Consider the following 21358-nt stretch of genomic DNA (forward strand, 5'->3'; position numbering starts at 1 on the left):
AAAAAACAACAGTTTAAATATTGTAAATGCAATAACAAATCACGCTTTACATTCCTTTATCTAGCAAATACCCGTTTTTCTGGTTTCCTTGTACAGTCTATAGTGGTGGGTACTATATAATGCACGAGTACCCAAAATACTTTCATTGTATGAACAAAATTTGCAAATTTCGGGATTTTATGGTGGTCTATAAACCTAAGCCCCCCCCCCCTTCTCGAATGCTCCCGTTCCATATCTATAACTGCAATTATTTTTCATTTAGTTTACCATTTGATCTCCACATCTTCTTGACAATTATACCTAAATTTAAAACCATCTTAGAATGAGAATCACTCCCAGAACGAATTGCAATTGCGAAACATTCACAGTAGGTAAGCATTAACACTGCTGTGTATATACATAAATAATCTAATGATTAGAAGCATGTACGTATTCAAGAATTATTAGGCGGGGGGGGGGGTATTTGTGAAAATGAGGTCGGAAATAAACACAAAAGTGCTCAAATTTAAATAACGGAGATGGAAGAGATTATAGGGAAATGTATTTTTGGGGAAGGGGGAAATATGGACCTGAATTATTTCCCCTAAGCACGTATGTGCTTGGTGTGAATGATTATAAGGCCATGAATTGCATTAATTATCAGGACTTCCAATAGCTTAGTTTAGCTACAGAGTTTTCCGTTGCCAATTGATCAAATACTCAAATTAACAGAGAAAATTGAGATGGGACACAGCTTAAATAGTTTTTGATAGTGTTGACCTAACCCTATGTCCTTCGGGCGGGGTTTCAAGTCCTGGTATCACCAATCCTTAGGCTTGGGGGTCAGTTGTGTGACTCAGCCGTCCAAAAAAGGCAAAAATACTTTCATTGTATGAAAAAAATTACAAATTTCGGGATTTTATGGTTTTCTATAAGCCTAAGCCCCCCCCCCCCTTTTCGAATGCTCCCTTTCCGCATCTATACCTGCAATCACTTTTCATTTAGTTTGCTATTTGATCTCCACTGCTTCTTGGCAATTATACCTAAATTTAAAACCATCTTATAATGAGAATCACTCCCAGAACGTATTGCAATTGCGAAACATTCAGTTTTAGTATTCCATAGACACAGTAGGTAAGCATTAACACTGCTATTCATATACATAAATAATCTAATGATTAGAAGCATGTACGTATTCAAGAATTATTAGGGGGGGGGGTATTTTGTGGAAGGGAGTTTGGAAATAAACACAAAAATACTCAAATTTAAATAACGAAGATAGAAGAGATTATAGGGAAATGTATTTTTGGGAGGGGGGAAATATGGGCCTGAATTATTTCCCCTAAGCTCCTATGTGCTTGATGTGAATGATTATAAGGCCAAGAATTGCATTAATTATCAGGACTTCCAATAGCCTAGTTTTGCTACTGAGTTTTCCGTTGCCAATTGATCAAATACTCAAAACTAACAGAGAAAATTGACTTGGGAGGCAGCTTAAATAGTTTTTGATAGTGTTGACCTGACTCTATGTCCTTCGGGGGGGGGGGGGTTGAAGTCCTGGTATAGCCAATCCTTAGGCTTGGGGGTCAGTTGCGTGACTCTGCAAACTCAGCCGCCGCCGTGGGTCTGGGGAGATCAACAGGTACTTATGCATTATATGCTACACACGAAAGAAGTCAAGTTTGGTCAATGCTAATGAAATAAAATAAGATGAATATATAATAGTTTAGAGACAAATTTGAGCTATATATTTGCACATTAGGGGGTGGTGGGAGGGGTATAGCATAGCATATATTAAATACATAACCTAACCTAGGTACCTCTCCCTCCCCCTAAACCCCAAAAAACAATCGTTTAAATATTGTAGACTCGATAAGAAACCTCGCTTTGCAATCAATTTAGATAGCTAATACCGGTTTGACGGGTTTCCATGTCTGGTTTGCTTTTACAGTCTATAGCGCTGTGTACCATATAATGCATAATTACCGATCAACATATTCCCAGGTAACGTCTAAATTCATATGCCAGGTGAGACGGAAAAATGCCTGGTCCTGTTGTAGGTACAATTGAGTTAGTAAGTTAACCTAATCGGCTGTCTCAGAATTTTTAGTTGATAATATTTAGGCCCTATTCGGCCCAAAGTTGTTGTTTTACGGCACAAAATGGCAAAATATCTGATGCGATCTCTTTTTTTGCTAATTAGGAACACTGTGATTTAAAACTTTTGCTTAAATAACCCCTCTCCTGATATTCTACGATCACTGGTTTGATACAATCATCCCTGGTGAAAAATATAAGATCAACCCCTGATGAGCTAATATGTTGAAACTTGCTTTCAACATATTAGCCTTTAATGTCATTAATGACATTATGTCATTAAGGAGTTAAAATTAGCCCTCAAGAAATTTAAATAGTCGATCGCCCCTCTCCAAAAAATCCTGGGTATTGACTCTAAAAATAAAAGGAATAAAAAAAACTTAAGGACCAGGGATGTACGCACGAAGGGGTCTTTGGAGCTTTCCCCTCCCCTTCAATTCTGAATTTCCCTAACTTCCAGGTACTTTTTATTCAAACTATCGTTTCTTTTATTGCTCCCTCCCCCTGAAAAAACTCTTGCTTGTGGAGGATCCATTTTCAAAATCCTAGAAAAAAGCACTTACATGAAAATAACAAAAACAAAGACTTTCTTGGTCCCTAGTGAGGTCCATGTTCCTCCCCAGAGTTTTTTTTTTAAGATGTAATCTGCTACGTTTCTAATGCGTTCAAAATATAGTTCAGCCAGGATTGGACCCTGAACAGTAAGCTTTTTAAAACAAAAATTATGATTTTATAAAACTGAATAATTGTGTATTACAGTTAATAAAAAATCATTAATATATAAATAAATATTTATAGTAATAATATATTCAAAATTTTAGTTGGTTTGAAAATATAAGAAAATGTGCATGATATAAATTCTCACAGTCTGACCTAAACTTCCATTGCTTGCCAAAAACAAGTTTTTGCCATTTTCTGTTTTATAATACACTGCCAATAATGATGTAAGACTCTGGGTTAAATGCAAATAAGCCAAGTGATAAGTCAACATTAAGAACGCTAAGTCGTCCTTGAAGGAGTTTGAGACTCTTTGGAATCTGTAGGTGTCAATCAACGGTTCTGTCTCAAAGTTTCGTATCTAAGGCTGTATCCAGTAGGGTTAACTGGTTTCACCCCTCCCCCCCCGAAATGTTTATCCGAATCGTAAAAATGTAACAAAAATACATATAAACAAAGTGTTGATGCATTTTTTAAGTTTTTTGTGCCCCTCCCCCCCCCCCCCGAAAAAAACTCCACTCCATTAAGAAAAATCCTGGATAGGACCCTGCTCGCATCACTATTTCCTAAGAGTCTTCTTTTGATTGTTTCAAAATTATAAAGCTTTTATGGCAGTACCATATTTCTGTCAGTGTTGCCACGTTGCATAGTCACAACAAGTCTGAAAATCATTTAGCTAAATTTGACTACGCTTTTGGTTCTTCAATTTTCAAGGATTAACAATATGTTGATTGCCAAGAATAAGCCCAACTTCAAAGTAAAGCTGCAACTTCTTAATATGTTAGGCGCCATATTTTGTAGTTTATTTTTGCCTATTTTTCCTCCACATTTCTTTCATTTTTTTAATTCGATGTCCGCTAATACAAAAAGATTGCATAACTACAAATGGGGGCCTTTCTCATTAAAAATGGAAGGTCCAAGTTTGACATAATTTATTAAGACATGGTTGAATAAAGGGTACTGGTGCATTATATCTAACCCAGCGCTATAGACTGTACAAGGAAACCAGACATGGAGACCCATCAAACGGGCATTTGCTATCTAAATTGATTACAAAGCGTTATTTGTCATTGCGTTTACAATATATAAACTGTTGTTTTTGGGGTTAAGGGGGGGGGAGGTACCTAGGTTAGGTAACGTGGCTTTACCCCCCCCCTCCCTAATTTGCAAATTTATAGCCCAAATGTGTTTCTAAACTATTATATATTCATCCTATTTTTATTTTATGTCATTAGCATTAGCCAAACTTGACTTCTTTCGTGTATAGCGGTGGGTTAGATATAATGCACCAGTATTGAATAAAGTTTTACTCAGCCAATTTAAACAACCATATTTCATTTTCACTGTTCTTGGTACCTTAAGATCGGATCAAAGAACACTTTTTTCTGGAATGCAGACTTTATATCAACAGGTTGAAACTTTTTTAGGATAATACAGATTTAAGTACCGTTCTCCCGTGTGCCTGGCTCATAGCGAAGGTATATGTACAGTACTGCGCGTTCTTATCTTCTCCATTGAAGAGTTACGGAGCACATCATACGTCGTGCATCTCATTGGCTTCTCCTTCATGTGTGCGTAATGACGAATTTTTACCGATGGTAGGTCATCTATTAGGTAGTATGAAATTAATGGATACTCCAACGCTAGTTCCTCCGCTGACCACGTCCGTTTGAGGTGCTGTAATGTGTCCCATTTCTCGGTACTGGTGCATTAGATGGTCACTTCTTAAAAGTTAAGTTTGGTTAATGCTAATGAAATAAAATAAAATAGGATGAATATATAATAGTTTAGAAACAAATTTGGGTAATATATTTGCACATTAGGGGTGGGGGGTAAAGCATAGCATATATTAAATACGTAACCTAACCTAGGTACCTTTCCCCTCCCTAAGCCCCAAAAAACAACAGTTTAAATATCGTAAACGCAATAGAAACTACTCTTTGCATTCCGTTTCTGAATAGCGGTCTCATGCAGTTAACCCGTCTGACGGGTTTTTCGTGACTGGTTTCCTTGAATAGTATATAAAAGTGACCATCTAATGCACCAGTACCCATTTCTCAAACAAACTTGCATTATTGTATATATACCTTTGCTGTGGCCTTTAGAAAAGGCCACAGCAATACGCTCTATAGAAAAAAGAAACATCCTCTTTAAAAAAAAGGTGAAACTTCTAAATATCTGTGAAACAAAATAGGATGGGTGAAATCAGATTGAACTACCTAGAATTAAAAAAAAAAAAAAAAACACTTCTAAATATCTGTGAAACAAAATAGGATGGGTTAAACCAGATTTAACTACCTAGAATTAAAAAAAAAAAAAAACGCTTCTAAATATCTGTGAAACAAAATAGGATGGGTGAAATCAGATTTAACTACCTAGAATTAAAAAAAAAAAAAAAACACTTCTAAATATCTGTGAAACAAAATAGGATGGGTGAAATCAGATTGAACTACCTAGAATTAAACAAAAAAAAAACACTTCTAAATATCTGTGAAACAAAATAGGATGGGTGAAATCATATTGAACTACATAGAATAAAACAAAAAAAAAACACTTCTAAATAACTTTTAAAAAAAATAGGATGGTTGAAATCATATTTAAATACCTAGAATTAAACAAAAAAAAAAACGCTTCAAAATATATGTGAAAAAAAATAGGATGGGTGAAATAATATTGAAATACCTAGAATTAAACAAAAAAAAAAATTTTGTGGTACTTGTGCATTATATCCTACACAGCGCTATAGACTGTACAAGGAAATACTACAGGAAACCAGTCAAATGGGTATTTGCAATTGATATATGGATCGCAAAGCGTGATTTTCTATTGCGTTTACAATATTTAAACTGTTGTTTTTCGGATTTTAGGGGGGGGGAGGTACCTAGGTTAGGTTATGTTACGTATTTAATATATGCTACGCCTTATCTCCCCCCCTAATTTACAAATATAGAGCCCAAATTTGTTTCTAAACTATTATATTTTCATCCTATTTTATTTCATTAGCATTAACCAAACTTGACTTCTTTCGTGTGTAGGATATAATGCACAAGTATCCCTTTTTTTACTGAAAATACGGAGCAACATTAAAACTTAAAACGAACAGAAAATATTGCGTATAGTAGGGGGGGGGGGGGTGTATTCCCTTTCCTCAACCATCGCTTTTTACTCTAAAGTCTTAAATTTCTTTAAAAATACTTCCCGTTCAAATTCAAAGGCTCTTGTTTTTGAGCAGTCTTTCTTGAAAAGATGGGACAAAAGTCAAACTTTAGCGTAGAAAACAAGGGTTCTACTCGCCTCCTCACAATAAGAAAGGCAACCATGGTACACACACTAACTAAAGACCAATAAGTGTTCTAAACAGTGCTCCCAAAACCTTCTTGAGTTGTAACTATGTTCCCACTGTAAGTTCTTGGTATTTGATTTTTTGAAGTCATATACAGTAGCGTCAATTGTGCAGTCCCCCTCCAATCTATTTTAGCCCCAATCCCTAAATTTTTAAAAATACTTTTTTTGTGTTTATTCATTGAAAATCAGCTTTTTTGGTATTTTCATTGAAAAAAAGCAAAATTGCCCCCTATATTTCTAAAAGCACCTTTTTGCCCCCTCCTCCCCCCAAAGCTCTGTGAATTGTAGCCGTTGGTCCTCTGATCTTAATGTTTTAACGTAAGACGACAATTTTGATATCGTTTGATAGCTGATATTTAGCATCATCGATCTACTGAATGATTTTTTTTTATTTTCTTGATTTTTTTTTTGCAGGTAGACTAAAAATTGGTTGAAAATCGTAGGAAAAAGCGAATTTTTCTGATTTTTTTTTTTTTAGGAAAGTTTAAATCATTTGCTAGAAAAATTATCAGATTTTTAAATCTTTCAGATATCTTGAGTATTTAAAGCTACGCAAAATAAAATCTTTTGAATTACCGCCACCGATTTTTTTTACGAAAGTCAATTTCTTGAGGATGTTGAAATGGAACGGGTTTTACATAATCAGTTAAATGCAAATAGCTGATATTTCTTGTTGAACCGCTGTCACGGTTGCGTTAGCGATCTGGCTCCATTTACGAAAAAAGAAGATATATTATTCGTCAGTTTTTTTCCGAATTATTTATATAAACCTATTCAATACCTGAAATACAGTTAGCCAAGTCTGTTGATGCGATTTTGTTTAATTTAAAATCGTTACTTTTTTGTGTAGCATCATTTTATTCCAAAAATCTGGGGGAAATGTTTTTTTCTTCCATGGGTAAGGGTATTTATACCCTTACTATACCTTATTGTCTTTTCTTCCAAGCGTAAGGATATTTGTAACTTTCGAGGATTCTTAACAACTGCATATCAGCTCTATTGAAGTGTCCAGTCTCTAATGCAGTGCCGTTAATCGGGGGGGGGGACCTGTAGTCTAGCCTGGATTTTTTTCGACCCCTCTAGATCAGAGTCAACGCTATAGCGTTGCCTATAGTAAAGGCCATACGGCTCAAATGTTTTATTATTTATTATCTTTTTTTCCCGAGGCACTTCATATGGAAGGGGTCGTCGTGTAAACTTCAAAGGGGGCTCATTAGATTGGAAATCGAAAGTTCTAGCGCCTTTTTTAAGCGTCAAAAGTGATTGGAAGGCAACTAACACCCCTTCCACGCCCAGCATTTCCCCAAACACATCCAATCAAAATTTTGAGATAACTATTTTGCTCTACGTAGTTGATTTCCAGATAGAAATTATGTTTTGAGGAGGACACTCTCCCCACAGCCCTCAGGGCACGGGCTGTATGTTATGCACTGGGGCATATAAGGTTTTTATAGAAATCTTTGTCGTAGAAACTTTAAAAACGACTCGTTTGATTGGAAATTGAAAGGGCTAGTGACATTTTTAATAGTCTAAACTGATTGGAGCGCAAGGAACCCCCCTCTCACACCCAGCATTTCCAAACAAACATCCAATAAACATTTTGAGATAGCTATTTTTTTCAAAGTAGTTGAAATTTCTGGAAATTATATCTTTGAGCCGGACACTCTCCCCAAAGTCTTCAGGGCAAGGGTTATAAGTTATGCCCTGGGGGCATATATGGTTCTTATGGAAGGAATGCTCGTATAAACTTCAGAGATGGCTCATTTGATTGGAAATTGAAAGCTCTAGTTCACTTTTTAAGCGTCAAAAGATATCGGAGGGTGACCAGCCCCCCCTCCCCCAAACCCTTTTTTCTCAAATGCATCTGATAAAAATTTTGAAATAGCTATTTTGTTAAAAATAGTTCAAAGATCATGTAACAAAAACTCCGGTGTCGACACAACCCTCCAGGGCCCGGGGGCTGGCGTTGTAAGTTATGCCCTGGGGGCATATATGGCTCTTATGAAAGGGATGCTTGTATAAACTTCAGAGAGGGCTCATTTGATTTGAAATTGAAAGTTATAGTTCACTTTTTGAGAGTCAAAAGAGATTAGAGGGCACCTAGCCCCCCTCCCCTCCACGCCCTTTTTTCCTCAAACCTATCCGATAAGAACTTTGAGATAGCCATTTTTTTAAAAATAGTGCTAACACCACATAATGAAAACTCAAGGGTCGACAAAGCCCCCCAGGGCCCGAGGCCAGGCACTGTAAGTTATACCCTGGGGGAATATATGGTTCTTATGAAAGGGATGCTCGTAAAAACTTCTGAGAGGGCACATTTGAGATGAAATTGAAAGTTCTAGTTCAGTTTTTTAGAGTCAAAAGAAATTGGAGGGCAACTAGCAACCCCCCCCCCTCCCCAACGCTCCTTCTTCTCCAAATGCATCCGATAAAAATTTTTAGATAACCATTAAGTTAAAAATTGTTCAAAAGTCAGACAACAATAACTCAGGTGTCAACACAAGGCCCAGGGCCCGGGGGCAGGCGTTGTAAGTTATGCCCTGGGGGATTTATGGTTCTTATGAAAGGGATGTTTGTATAAACTTTAGAGAGGGTCATTTGATCGGAAATTGAAAGTTCGAGCTCACTTTTAATAGGCAAAAGAGATCTGAGGGCAACTACGCCTTCTCTTTCCAAACCCATCTGATGAAAATTTTGAGATTGACATTTTGTTAAAAATAGTTCAAAGGTCGGAAAAGAAAAACTCCGGTGTCAATACAACCCCCCTAGGGCCCGGGGGAACGGCGTTCTAATTTATGCCCTAAAGGCATGCATGGTTCTTATGAAAGGGATGCTCGTATAAACTTCATAGAGGGCTCATTTGATTGGAAATTGAATGTTCTAGTTCACTTTTTAAGAGTCAAGAGAGTTAAGGGCAACTAGCCCCCCCCCACACGCCCTTTTTTCTCCAAATTGATTCGCTTCAAATTTTGAGATTGCCAGTTTTCTGAAAATTATTCAAAAATTAGATAAAAAAAACTCCGATGTCAACACAACCCCCCAGGGCCTGGGGGGCGTTAGGCATTGTAAGTGATGTCCTGGGGGAGCATATGGTTCTTATGAAAGGGATACCCGTATAAACTTCAGAGAGGGCTCATTTGATTGGAAATTGAAAGATCTAGTTCAATTTTAAGAGTCAAAAGATACTCGAGTGTAACTAGCCCCCCCACATCCTTTTTTCCCCAAGCCCATCCAATAAATTTTTTAAAATAACCATTTCATTAAAAATTGTTCAAAGGTCAGATAAGAAAAATTCCTGTGTCGACGCAACCCCCCGGGGCCCGGAGGCAGACGTTAAGAGTAATGCTCTGGGGCCATATATAGTTCTTATGGAAAGGATGCTCGTATAAACTTCAGAGAGGGCTCATTTGATTGGAAATTGAAAGCTCTTGTTGTAAGAGTCAAAAGAGATCGGAGGGCAATTCGGAGATAACAATTTTTAGATAGACCTTTTTCTAAAAATATTTCAAAGTTCAGATAACAGAAACTCTGGGGTCGACACAGCTCCCCAGGGCCCGGAGGTAGGTGTTGTAAGTTATGCCCTGGGGGAATATATGGTTTTTATGGAAGGGTTGCTCGTAAAAACTTCATAGAGGGCTCATTTAATTGGAAATTGAAAGTTGTAATTCACTTTTTAAGAGTCAAAAGTGATCGGAGGGCAGCTAGCCTCCCCCCCACACTGCCTTTATTTTTTCTCAGACGCACTTCATATAGAAAGGGCCGTCGTATAAACTTCAAAGGGGGTTCATTCGATTAGGAATGGAGAGGTCTAGTGCCCTTTTTAAGAGTCAAAAGTGATCAGAGGGCAACTAGCCCCCCAAACCCTTTCCTTCAAATACATCTGATAAAAAATTTGAAGTAGCCATTTTGTTAAAAATAGTTCAATGATCATGTAACAAAAACTCCTTTATGTATGGCCATTTCGTTAAAAATAGTTCAAAGGTCAGATAATAAAAACTCTCGAGTCGACGCAACCCCCCAGAGCCCGGCAAGCGTTGTAAGTATTACCCAAGGGGCAAATATAGTTTTGTATGGAGGGAATGCTAGTCATGAATTCGGAGAGGGCTTACTGAAATGCAAATGGGACATTTACGCTCACTATTAAGGATTCAGAAGATATTGGAAGACAACTAGCCCCCCCTCTCCATGCTTTTTTTCCTCAAATCAATTCGATAAGAACTTGGAAAGAGCCATTTTATTGAATAGTTCAAAGATCATATAATGAAAACTCCGGGGTCGTCACAACCCCCAGGGCCCGGATGGAAGGGAAGCTCGTATAAACTTCAACTCATATAATTGGAAATTGAAAGTTCTCGTTCACTTTTTAAGAGCCAAAAGAGACTGGAGGGCAACTAACCCACCCTCTGCATGCCCTATTTTCCTCAAACCCATCTGATAAGAACTTTGATAGAGTCATTTTTTCAAAATGGTTCAAAGATCATATAATAAAAACTCCGGGGTCGTCACAACCCCCCAGGGCCCGGAGGGAGGCGTTGTAAGTAATGCTCTGGGGCATGTATAATTTTTATGGAAGGGATGCTCGTATAAACTTCAACTCATATGGTTGGAAGTTGAAAGTTCTCGTTCACTTTTTAAGAGTCAAAAGAGATTGGAGGGCAACTAGCCTAGCCCTCCCTCTCCATGCCCTATTTTCCTCAAACCCATCTGATAAGAACTTTGAGAGGGCCATTTTTTCAAAATGGTTCAAAGATCATATAACGAAAACTCATGCCTGGGGGGCATATACAGCTGTTGTGAAAGGGATGCTCGTATAAAATTCAGAGAGGGCTCACTTGATTGGAGATTGAAAGTTCTAGTTCAGTTTTTAAGAGTCAAAAGAGATCAGAGGGCAACTATCCTCCACGCCCCTTTTCCCCCAAATGCATTGGAAAAAATTTCGAGATAGCCATTTTGTTAAAAATACTTCAAAGGTCAGATGAAAAAACTTCGGTGTCAACACAACCACCAAGGGCCCGGGGGCAGGCGTTGTAAGTTAGGCACGGGGGCATACATGGTTCTTATGGAAGGGGTGCTCGTTTAAACTTCATAGAGGGTTCATTTGAATGGAAGTATAAAGTTCTAGTTCAATTTAAGAATCAAAAGAGATCGAAGGGCCCCTAGCCCCCCCCTCACGCCCTTTTTTACCCAAACCTATCCGATACAAATTTTGATATAGCCATTTTTTTTAAATAGTTCAAAGGTCAGATAACAAAAACTCCAGTGTCGACACAACCCCCCAGGGCCCGGGGGACAGGCATTGTAAGCTATGTCCTGGGGCTGTATATTTTTCTTATGAAAGGGATTCTCTATAAGCATCAGAAAGGGCTCATTTGAATGAAAATTAAAAGTTCTAGTTCATTTTCTCACATTAAAAAAAGATCGGAGGGCAACTAGCCCCTTCCGCCCTCCACGTATTTGGGTTTATCGGATGGATAAAGCCATCCGATAAAAATTTGAGGTGACTTTTTTGTTAAAAATAGTTCAAACATCAGATATTAAAACTCTGGGGTCGACACAACCCCCCAGGGCTCAGGGACAGGCGTTGTAACTTATACTCTGGGTATATGTATGGTTCTTATAGAAGGGATGCTCGTAAAAACTTCAGTGAGGGCTCATTTAATTGAAAATAGAAAGTTATAGTTCACTTTTAAAGAGTCAAAAGAGACCGAAGGGCAATTGGCCCCCCCCCCACGCCCTTTTTCCCCCAAACCCATCCGACAAAAATTTTGAGATATCCATTTTGTTAAAAATAGTTCAAACATAAGATAATGAAAACTTCGAGGTTGACACAAACCCATTTTTTCACTTTGATGCTGTTACTTTGATACCAGTTTTGATACTTTGATGAACATTTGTTTTTTTTTAATATTGATTTTAAAATAAGAAATTTTGAAAACTTTTTGCAATCAAAGACGAGTAAAAATTAATTTAAAAAACTTTCCGGAAAATAAGTTTTTAAAAGAAAAGTAAAGACCATTTTAAACTTAAGCTCAGCAGATAGAAATACCTGTTAAAATTCAAACTCAAAACGACCAGAAGTTACTATTAAAGAATAAATGAAATCCAAAACGAACAGAAATTAAATTAACAATCATAGCAAAAAACATATAACAAGTAATAATATAAATGAATAAATAGATCTTAAAGCGAGTAATGCTTAAATTGAATATGAAAATCAAACTTAAAACGAAAAAAAAAACTTTCCTATTGAAGTATAAATGAAACTTAAAACAAACAGAAATTAGATTAGCAATCAATTCAAATAAACATACAATAGATATTAATGTAAATGAATAAATAAATCTTAAAACGGGTGAAACTTAAACAGAATATGCACATCAATCTCGTAACGAACAAAAGTCACTACAAACAAGAGTTTGGGTATCACCTCCTTCTCTAACTGTAAAAGTCTAAAACCTACTGCGTCATTGGCGCTTTACTGAAAATATAAATGAAACCCAAAACGAACAGAAATTACAATAAATAATCAAATCAAACTCAAAACGAGCAGAAATTAACATAAGTTGGGCTCAAAACCCCTATGCCTTCCCAAGGCCAGAACAAAACTTGCACTTTACTGAAAAAATATAAATGTTTTTACTTTTAGAACTTTAATAAATCAAATAATATTAACATTTGGTTACTAAATATCAGTATATGTACATTAAACTGACAATGCACATTCATTTGTATTTTTTCAATTAAGTGCAAATTTTGTTCTGGCCCCGGGAAGGCATAGGGATTTCTGCTCGTTTTGAGTTTGACTCGGTTATTTATTATAATTTCTGTTCGTTTTGGGTCTGATTTATTTATCGATGCTGATTTGTGGTAGTTTCACGCTTGGTAGATTATTCGATTTTATTTTTGCTCATTTTTTATTTAATGGAGTTCTTTAATTTTCTTTGAAAAACTTATTTTGTGGAAAAAGTTTTTTTTAATTAATTTCCGTTCGTTTTATATTGACGTAGTATTTTCAGGGAAAAAGAAAATCATACTTTAAATCTTTTTGTTTGTTTTAAGACTTTATAGTTTGGCCTGCTATTTGTATGCTGGAGAAAAATTTTCAGCAATTTTTAACAACATACACCCTCTTAAAAATCTGGACGAAAATAGTACTGTTTAATTTATTTCCAAACCTCCTCTAGTTGACCTGAAATGGAAAACTTGATACCATTCGCAAAAAAATCTGTTTACTTTCTTTGATGGCTTGCATACACTTACGTTATTTTAAATTGGCTAAATTTTAAGAACAGAAGCAGTCCCGAAAGTTTGAACATAAAATCCTCGGTCGCTCTTGAGATATTGCTGACATGTTATATTGAGTTGTAGCAGTAACGCAGTGGATTTTTGTTTAATCTTAAGGCAACATTTAGTTTTTAAATATAATGGGCAAATGGGAGGGTGGGCGTGGGAGGGTGGGAGTGAAAGGGGGATTAGTTGCCCTCCAATCACTTTCGACTATTAAAAGGGCATCAGCCCTTTGTATTTTCAATCGAATGAGCCCTTTCCAAGTTCCCACGACAACTCCCTCGATACGAAATGCCGTTGTCTAAACAACAACAACAACAAAAAATAATACATTATACCCATATCGATCTTTACAATAAAAATTGCGAGCCTTCTAATCACTTTCGACTATTAAACAGGGCACTAGGTCTTTCAATTTCCAATCTAATGAGCACTTTTGGAAACGAAAACGCTTTCTATAAACATCTTATATGCCCCCAGGGCATAAGTTACAACCCTTACCCTAAGGTCTGTTAGGGTGGTTGTCATCCTCTAAGACCTAATTTCCTGAACTTTCAACTACGTTAAACGAAATGGCTATCTAAAAATTTTGATTGGATGTGTTTGGGGAAATGGTGGGCGTGAGAGGGGCGGCAGTCGCTCTGCAATCACTTTCAACTAATTAAAAATGGCACTAGCCCTTTCAATTTCCCATCAAATGAGTCCTTTTGAAGTTTCTACAACAAAACTTTCAAAAAAAAACTTATATGCCCCCAGGGCATAACTTACAACCCTTGCCCTGAGTGCTGGGGGAGAGTGTCATTCTCAAAGACCTAATTTCAAGAATTTTCTACTACGTTGAACAAAATGGGTATCTGAAAATTTTGATTGGATGTATTTGGAGGAGTGGTGGGCGTGAGGGGGGGGGGTTAGTTACTTTCGACCATTACAAAGGGCACTAGCCCTCTCAATTTCAAATTGAATGAACCTATTTTGTAGTTTTACGACAACTCTATCTATAAAAACCTTATATGTCCCCAGGGCAGAACTTACAACCAGTGCCCTTGGGGCTCTGGGGGGGTTTGTCATCCTTGAATACATATTTTCCAGAACTTTCAACTACGTTGAACAAAATGGCTATCTCTAAACTTTGATTGAATTTATTTGGGGAAATGGTGGGCGTAAGAGGGGGGTTAATTACTCTCCATTCACTTTCGACTATTAAAAATGGCAAATGCAATTCCCAATCAAATGAGCCATTTTTGAAATTTCTATAACAACTTTCTATATAAATTTTATATGCCCCCAGGGCATAACTTACAACCCTTGCACTGAGGGCTCTGGGGGGGGGGGTTGGTTGGTTATTAGGTTGGTAATATGGGGTTATTAGGTTGAAGACCTAATTTCAAGAACTTTCAACTACGTTGAACAAAATAGATATCTCAAGATTTTGATTGGATGTGTTTAGGAAAATGGTGGGCGAGAGAGGGGCGTTAATCGCTCTCCAATCACTTTCAACTATTAAAAAAGGCACTAGCCCTTTTAATTTTTAATTAAATGAGCCCTTTTGAAGTGTCTACGCTTTCAATAAAAACCTTATGTGCCCTCAGGGCATAACTTACAACCCCTGCCTTGAGGGCTGTGGGGGGTTTTCTTCCTTAAAGACCTAATTTCCAAAACTTTCAACTACGTTGAATAAAATGGCTATCTAAAATATTGATTGGATGTGTTTGGAGAAAAGATGGGTGTGAGAGGGGGGCTAGTTGCCCTCAAATCATTTTAGACTATTAAAAAGGGCACTAGTCCTTTGAATTTCCAATCGAATGAGCCCTTTTTCAAGTTTCTACGACAAAGATTTCAATAAAAACCTTATATGCCGCCAGGGCATAACTTATAACCCTTGCCCTGAAGACTGTGGGGAGAGTATCCTGCTCAAAGGTATAATTTCCTGAACTTTGAACTGCGTGAAACACAATGGCTATCTCAAAATCTATATTGGATGTGTTTGGGGAAATGGTGGGCGTGGAAGGGGTGTTAGTTGCTTTCCAATCACTTTCGATTGCTAAAAAAGGCCCTAGCCGTTTCAATTTACAATCGAATGATCCCTTTTTGAAGTTTCTAAAACCACGCGTTCCATAAAACCCTTTTCTTCCCCCTGGGCATAATTTTCAACCCATGTCCTGAGGGCGGTAGGGGGGGGGGGTTATCCTCAAATACCTAATTTCCAGAACTTAAAACTACGTTGAATAAAATGGTTATCTCAAAGTTTTGATTAGATGTATTTGGGGAAAAGGTGGGCGTGAGAAGTAGTATGCTAGAATGCACTCCTGGTCGTGATTGCGTAATATGCCTTACCAGGGGCCAGTGACCTATTACAATGAACCCTACATGGCTTGGCAGACGGGTTTTCTATTATGACATTCATTTTTTGGAGGTCAAACTCATGGATACATGTTTATTTTTTTTTATTTTTTTTTTTTTTAAACTGGTATTTTTTCAATGAAGCCCATAGTACTTTGCAGAAACCCGTGAATGTAGGACTGAAAGTCCATTCGTACTATATCTGAATTCAATTACTAATCAAAGTTAGTGTGACCGCCATTTTTTGATCTGGTTAAGGGGGTATAATCTGGTTTGGTTCGTTATTGCGAGAGGCTTACTCAATTTACATCTTAGTGTTAACTAGGCGATCTAATTGAGTAGGTACTAAAGGAACATTTGAAGGTGGAGAAAAAAGGGGTAATTAGTGATTGGATAATTTTAACAAGAAATGACTGAAAAGTGTTTTGGAGGAGATGGAATGAATGTGTACTGTATAATACACAAGTGATGATTTGCACAGTGTTGTCAATTTTAAATAGTTTAGAAATAAAAAAAATTAACAAGAAATGACTGAAAGTCATAAAAAAAAGATAGTTTCATTTTTTTAAGGTTAATTTAGAAGAGGTTATGTGCGCGCACATAAACTCATCTAACTTAACCTTAAAAAAATTTAAACTATCTTTTTTTTTATCACGAACTGTTTAGCCTGTAGACCCATTCTTGAAAGTTTCATTTCCATGATCTAAGACCTTTCCAAGATAGCCAAAAGTAGATAAAGTAACCTTAAAAAATGAAACTATCTTTTTTTATCATGAACTGTTTAGCCTGTAGACCCATTCCTGAAAGTTTCATTTTTTCCTAACCTAACCCCTTTCCAAGATAGCCAAAAGTATCTATAGTAGAATTGGTAATGTTCTATCAGCTGTAAGCCACGCAAGATAGTTGATAAAAGAAACTAGTCAAACAGGTCCTCTCAACTGAAAAATGGATTGCAAACGGTGTTTTCTAATTAGCCTATTTAGACTCAAAACGATCAAAATTTAAAATAAGTTGGGTACGAAACCCCTATGCCTTCCCAAGACCAGAACAAAATTTTGACTTCACTGAAAAATATAAGTGAATTTGAATTGTCAGTTTATTCCTAACCTAACCCCTTTACAAGATGGCCAAAAGTAGCTAAAGTAGAATTGGTAATGTTCTATCAGCTGTAAGCTAAAAAAAAAAAAAAAAACAAAAACACACCCAACCAACCAACACCGGAATTTTCTACTGATCTTCATTTGTCGTTATTTTAAAATTTCTGCCTCTGTATCAATCAATCATTTATATCCCCCAAAAAAAAACTTTTAAGAAAATCAAATTCACACTAACCATAATTTTTCTTTAACTGAAGTGGAAAATTTTGATATCATTTTGGGAAAATAGAATTTTAGTCTTCGCGATTTTTTGTATTAACCAGGAGTTTTGTAACAGCGAGCGAGCACGATATTAATTTGTTTTTCGAGTTTTGGTTCATATTTAGCCATGAGTACTGCTTTTATTTCAACCATTTTTTTTTAACAAAAAAAAAACAAAGGAATCATTTACTTACATCCATCTTTGATGATTTTAAAAGTAAAGATTTTATTTAATACAAATTTTTTTAACAAAAAAAAAAAAAAACAATGGAAATATTTACATATATTCATGTTTTTTTATTTTAAAAGTTATGCTTTTTTTTAAGCCAATAGTGTATCTCCCCCAAAAAAATACTTTTCAGACAATCAACTTCAGACTAACCAGAATTTTTTTTTAACTGAAGTGGAAAATTTTGATATTATTTTGGGAAAATAGAATTGATCAATAACTTATTTCATTTTCATTAAGAAAATTCAGAATCGAAGTTGAACTTTTCTTCTTCCGGGAAAATATTTGGAACAGAACTTTAATTTTTTTCGTCTCTTTGAGAAAAATCTGAATTGAAGTGGATAATTTTATATTATTTTAGGAAAATAGAATTGATCAATAACTTATTTCATTTTCATTGAGAAAATTCAGAATTGAAGTTGAACTTTTTAGTCTTCGCGATTTTTGTATTAAGCAGGAGTTTTGTAACAGCAAGCGAGCAAGCTATTAATTGGTTTTTAGAGTTTCGGTTACTATTGACCCGTGTCGATCCTTACTTACAGTTCGTTACCACGAACACAATAAATTGTTTCAGCCAATCGTGTATCCCCCCCAAAAAATACTTTTCAGAGAATCAACTTCAGACTAACCAGAATTTTTTTAAACTGAAGTGGAAAATTTTGATATTATTTTGGGAAAATAGAATTGATCAATAACTTATTTCATTTTCATTAAGAAAATTCAGAATCGAAGTTGAACTTTTCTTCTTCCGGGAAAATATCTTACGTATCTGATAAAATAAAAATCAAAATTAAATTGCATTTACTACTTTTCGTTTAAACTAATGTGGTTTCTATAAAAATTTGAAATTATCTCGTTTAAACTATTGAAGTTTCTATAAAGTTAAGTTAAAAAGCTGCTCACCAAGTTTAGCGAAATAAAAGCGTCTATTTGTAGCATTCCCCCTCATCTTCCAAATTGTAAGAAGGAACTGAATGTATGTCACCCCATTCTTAAGGTGTTTTATACCTTATTTTCATTTTCCTAACCTAACCCCTTTCCAAGATAGCCAAAAGTACCTAAAGTAGAATTGGTAATGTTCTAACAGCTGTAAGCCACGCAAGATAGATGATAAAAGAAACTAGTCAAACAGGTCCTCTCAACAGAGGAATGGATTGCAAACAGTGGTTTCTAATTAACCGAGTCAGACTCAAAACGAGCAGAAATTAACATAAGTTGGGGCGCGAATTTTTTGTATCATGAACTGTTTAGCCTGTAGACCCATTCCTGAAAGTTTCATTTTCCTAACCTAACCCCTTTCCATGATAGCCAAAAGTAGCTAAATTAACCTTAAAAAATGAAATTATCTTTTTTTTCATGAACTGTTTAGCCTGTAGACCCATTCCTGAAAGTTTCATTTTCCTAAGCTAACCCCTTTCCAAGATAACCAAAAGTACCTAAAGTAGAATTGGTAATGTTCTATCAGCTGTAAGCTGCGCAAGATAGATAATAAAAGAAACTAGTCAAAATACTTAATGAAGAAAAAGGTGAAAATTAGAGGTTTTATTGACGTTACGTGCCTATTAATTGGAATTTAACACCTAAACGCACTTGCAAAAATCACTGCACTGCTGTTTTGGATTTGCCAAGATTTAAATGTTAAGAGTGATAACATTTTTGTGTTCGTGCTAACGAAGTGTAAGTAAGGAGCGACACGGCTCAATAGTAACTGAAACTCTAAAAACCAATAAGCCTACTTCGGAAGTTTCAAGCTCCTATCTGCAAAAATGTGGAATTAATTTCTTGAAGTAATTGATACTTAATGAAGAAAAAGGTGAAAATTATAGGTTTTATAAAATTGATCATAAGACTTAAATTATTCTATCAGATGCGTTGGCACTTCAAACCACATTAGTTTAAACGAAAAGTAGTAAATTCAATAGTTGCACTTTACTTTCACCTTGTTTCCCAAAAACTGTTTAAAATTAGGTTTTTTTTTTTTTTTTTGCTTTACTGTTCGCCTTGATAGAATTCTGAAACTGGAGTTAAAATATTTAAACAGATACACGTTAGCACTCTAAAGAGAAATTTGAGTCGTATAAGCTTGGGCTATTAAGCGTTTGAATCTGATATGAAGAAGTTTAATTTCTTTTAATCCCCAAGATATAGATTCCTCTCCCGTATGATTTTCGTAATAATTAACCATTACCGCATATGCTTAGGGGTATTAGATATAGATTCCTCTCCCGTATGATTTTCGTAATAATTAACCATTACCGCATATGCTTAGGGGTATTAAGCGTTTGAATCTGATAAGAATGGTGTTTAATTTCTTTAAACGAAATTTTATTTGAAGAAATCATTACATAAAAATTCTTGTTTTAGATGTTAATATATTCAGTTTCTTTAGTATATAATGTAGTTTCAATTTGGAACTTTAAACAGTTTGAATAACCATTCTATCAATAAAACTTCAAAGATGTATGGGGTTTTTGACTGCGAATATATTGGCGTGAAGAAATCGGCGTGTGGAGTGATTTTTGAATGCGCATTTCTACTGTTGACTACTGATCATCAAGAGGTCTCTTGTTACCACTGGTATGTAAACTAAAATATGTATGGGTAAAATGAAGAGAGGTGGTACAGTACACCATATTTTATAAACAAAATAGGTTTATATAATAGAATGATTCTTCCATCCTATAACAAAGGGAAGGATTTATCCTACGTACAGGAGGAAGTCAGAGAGATATGCTGTTTTTTGGCGTAACAGCACTATACACAAAGGGGAATGTGCCCACTGACAAACTTTTAATCGAGAAATGCAAGTCAGATATACCATTATTCAACTTGGAGGATTTTAGTTGTGAGATATTTCCGAGTAAGATACATAACCCAGAGGACGAGGTTCGATTTTTTAGTAAATGGGTACCAATAGATATTCCTTCTCGGAATATGTGTGTGAGATATCCTAAGAAGAAGAAGAAGAACAAACAAATCCCTGACATAGATTGGAATCATACTGAGTGGATGACAAACACCGATGAATTTTTACAATAGTCATCACACTCATGAGTACCCAACGGTCTTTTTAAAGACCAACCAATTCTATAAACACTTCGTAACTATGGTAATATGAATCTTTTAGGTTCAATGTTTGAAGCTAGCTTCAGCTGAAGCTTAGGATAGTAGTGGACATCCTACTGTAGGGCTCATTTAATTTTCTTTCAACAAACTAGAGTTTACAGTCAAAAACCCTTATTAGCTCAGATTTTACCGAAATAGTTTTATTTTTCGAACCAAAAATGGATTTAAGTTTCACCTATGAACCAGAGAATTGTATTTTCCATAATTTTCTTACAAAAAACTATAGTTTACGGTCAAAAACCCTTATTAGCTCAGATTTTACGGAAATAGTTTATTTTTTCGAACCAAAAATGGACTTAAGTTTCACATTTGAACCAGAGAATTGTATTTTCCATAATTTTCTTGCAAAAAACTAGAGTTTCTGAAAAGATATAATAAAGCCTTAAAAAGTATTATAATGGAGGCTCAGGAGCCATTGGAGCGCCGGGTGCCCTTTGGGAGCCCAGATAACCTTTGTGGCCGGGGGGTTTCCTTGGGGGTTGGGGTGGGGGGATCGGAGCCCTTTGGGGTTGTGGTAATGGACCTCACAACACTGTTCAAATGGAACTTGTGTATTATAACGACCACAGAATAACTTCGCTAATACAGTGGTTGGGTTGGGGGGATCGGAGCCCTTTGGGGTTGTGGTAGGGGACCTCACAACACTGTTCAAATGGAAGTTGTGTATTATAACGACCACCGACCCCATGTAACTGAACCCCTGTATAACCGAAACCCCGTATAACTGAACCTCCATGCTACTGAATCCTCGTGCAACTCGACCCCATTTAACTAATCCCCGTGTAACTGAATCCGCATGTAACTGAACCCTCGTGCAAGTCAACCATCGTGCAACTCAACTCCCTCAAAACACTTTTCAGTCATTTCTTGTTATTTTTTT

The 21358-nt window shown here is 36.1% G+C and overlaps 1 protein-coding gene across 2 annotated transcripts in view; it reads left to right on the forward strand.

The window, feature by feature from the left end:
- The window catches only part of Traf4 (TNF receptor associated factor 4), a 209117-nt gene that overhangs the window by 20020 nt on the left and 167739 nt on the right, over positions 1–21358 (forward strand). Inside the window, exon 3 of one of the 2 annotated variants that reach the window (XM_089086228.1) lies at positions 4221–4391. The exons of the other annotated variant lie outside the window; for it this stretch is intronic. Coding sequence (XP_088942354.1) covers positions 4372–4391 — 20 coding nt within the window. The 5' untranslated portion in view covers positions 4221–4371. The remainder of the gene's footprint in view (positions 1–4220; positions 4392–21358) is intronic. 2 annotated transcript variants of the gene reach the window in all.

Source organism: Artemia sp. Qi Xiang Cuo, chromosome 3, assembly GCF_049724085.1.
Source record: "Artemia sp. Qi Xiang Cuo chromosome 3, ASM4972408v1, whole genome shotgun sequence".
Classification (NCBI taxonomy): Eukaryota; Metazoa; Arthropoda; class Branchiopoda; order Anostraca; family Artemiidae; genus Artemia; species Artemia sp. Qi Xiang Cuo.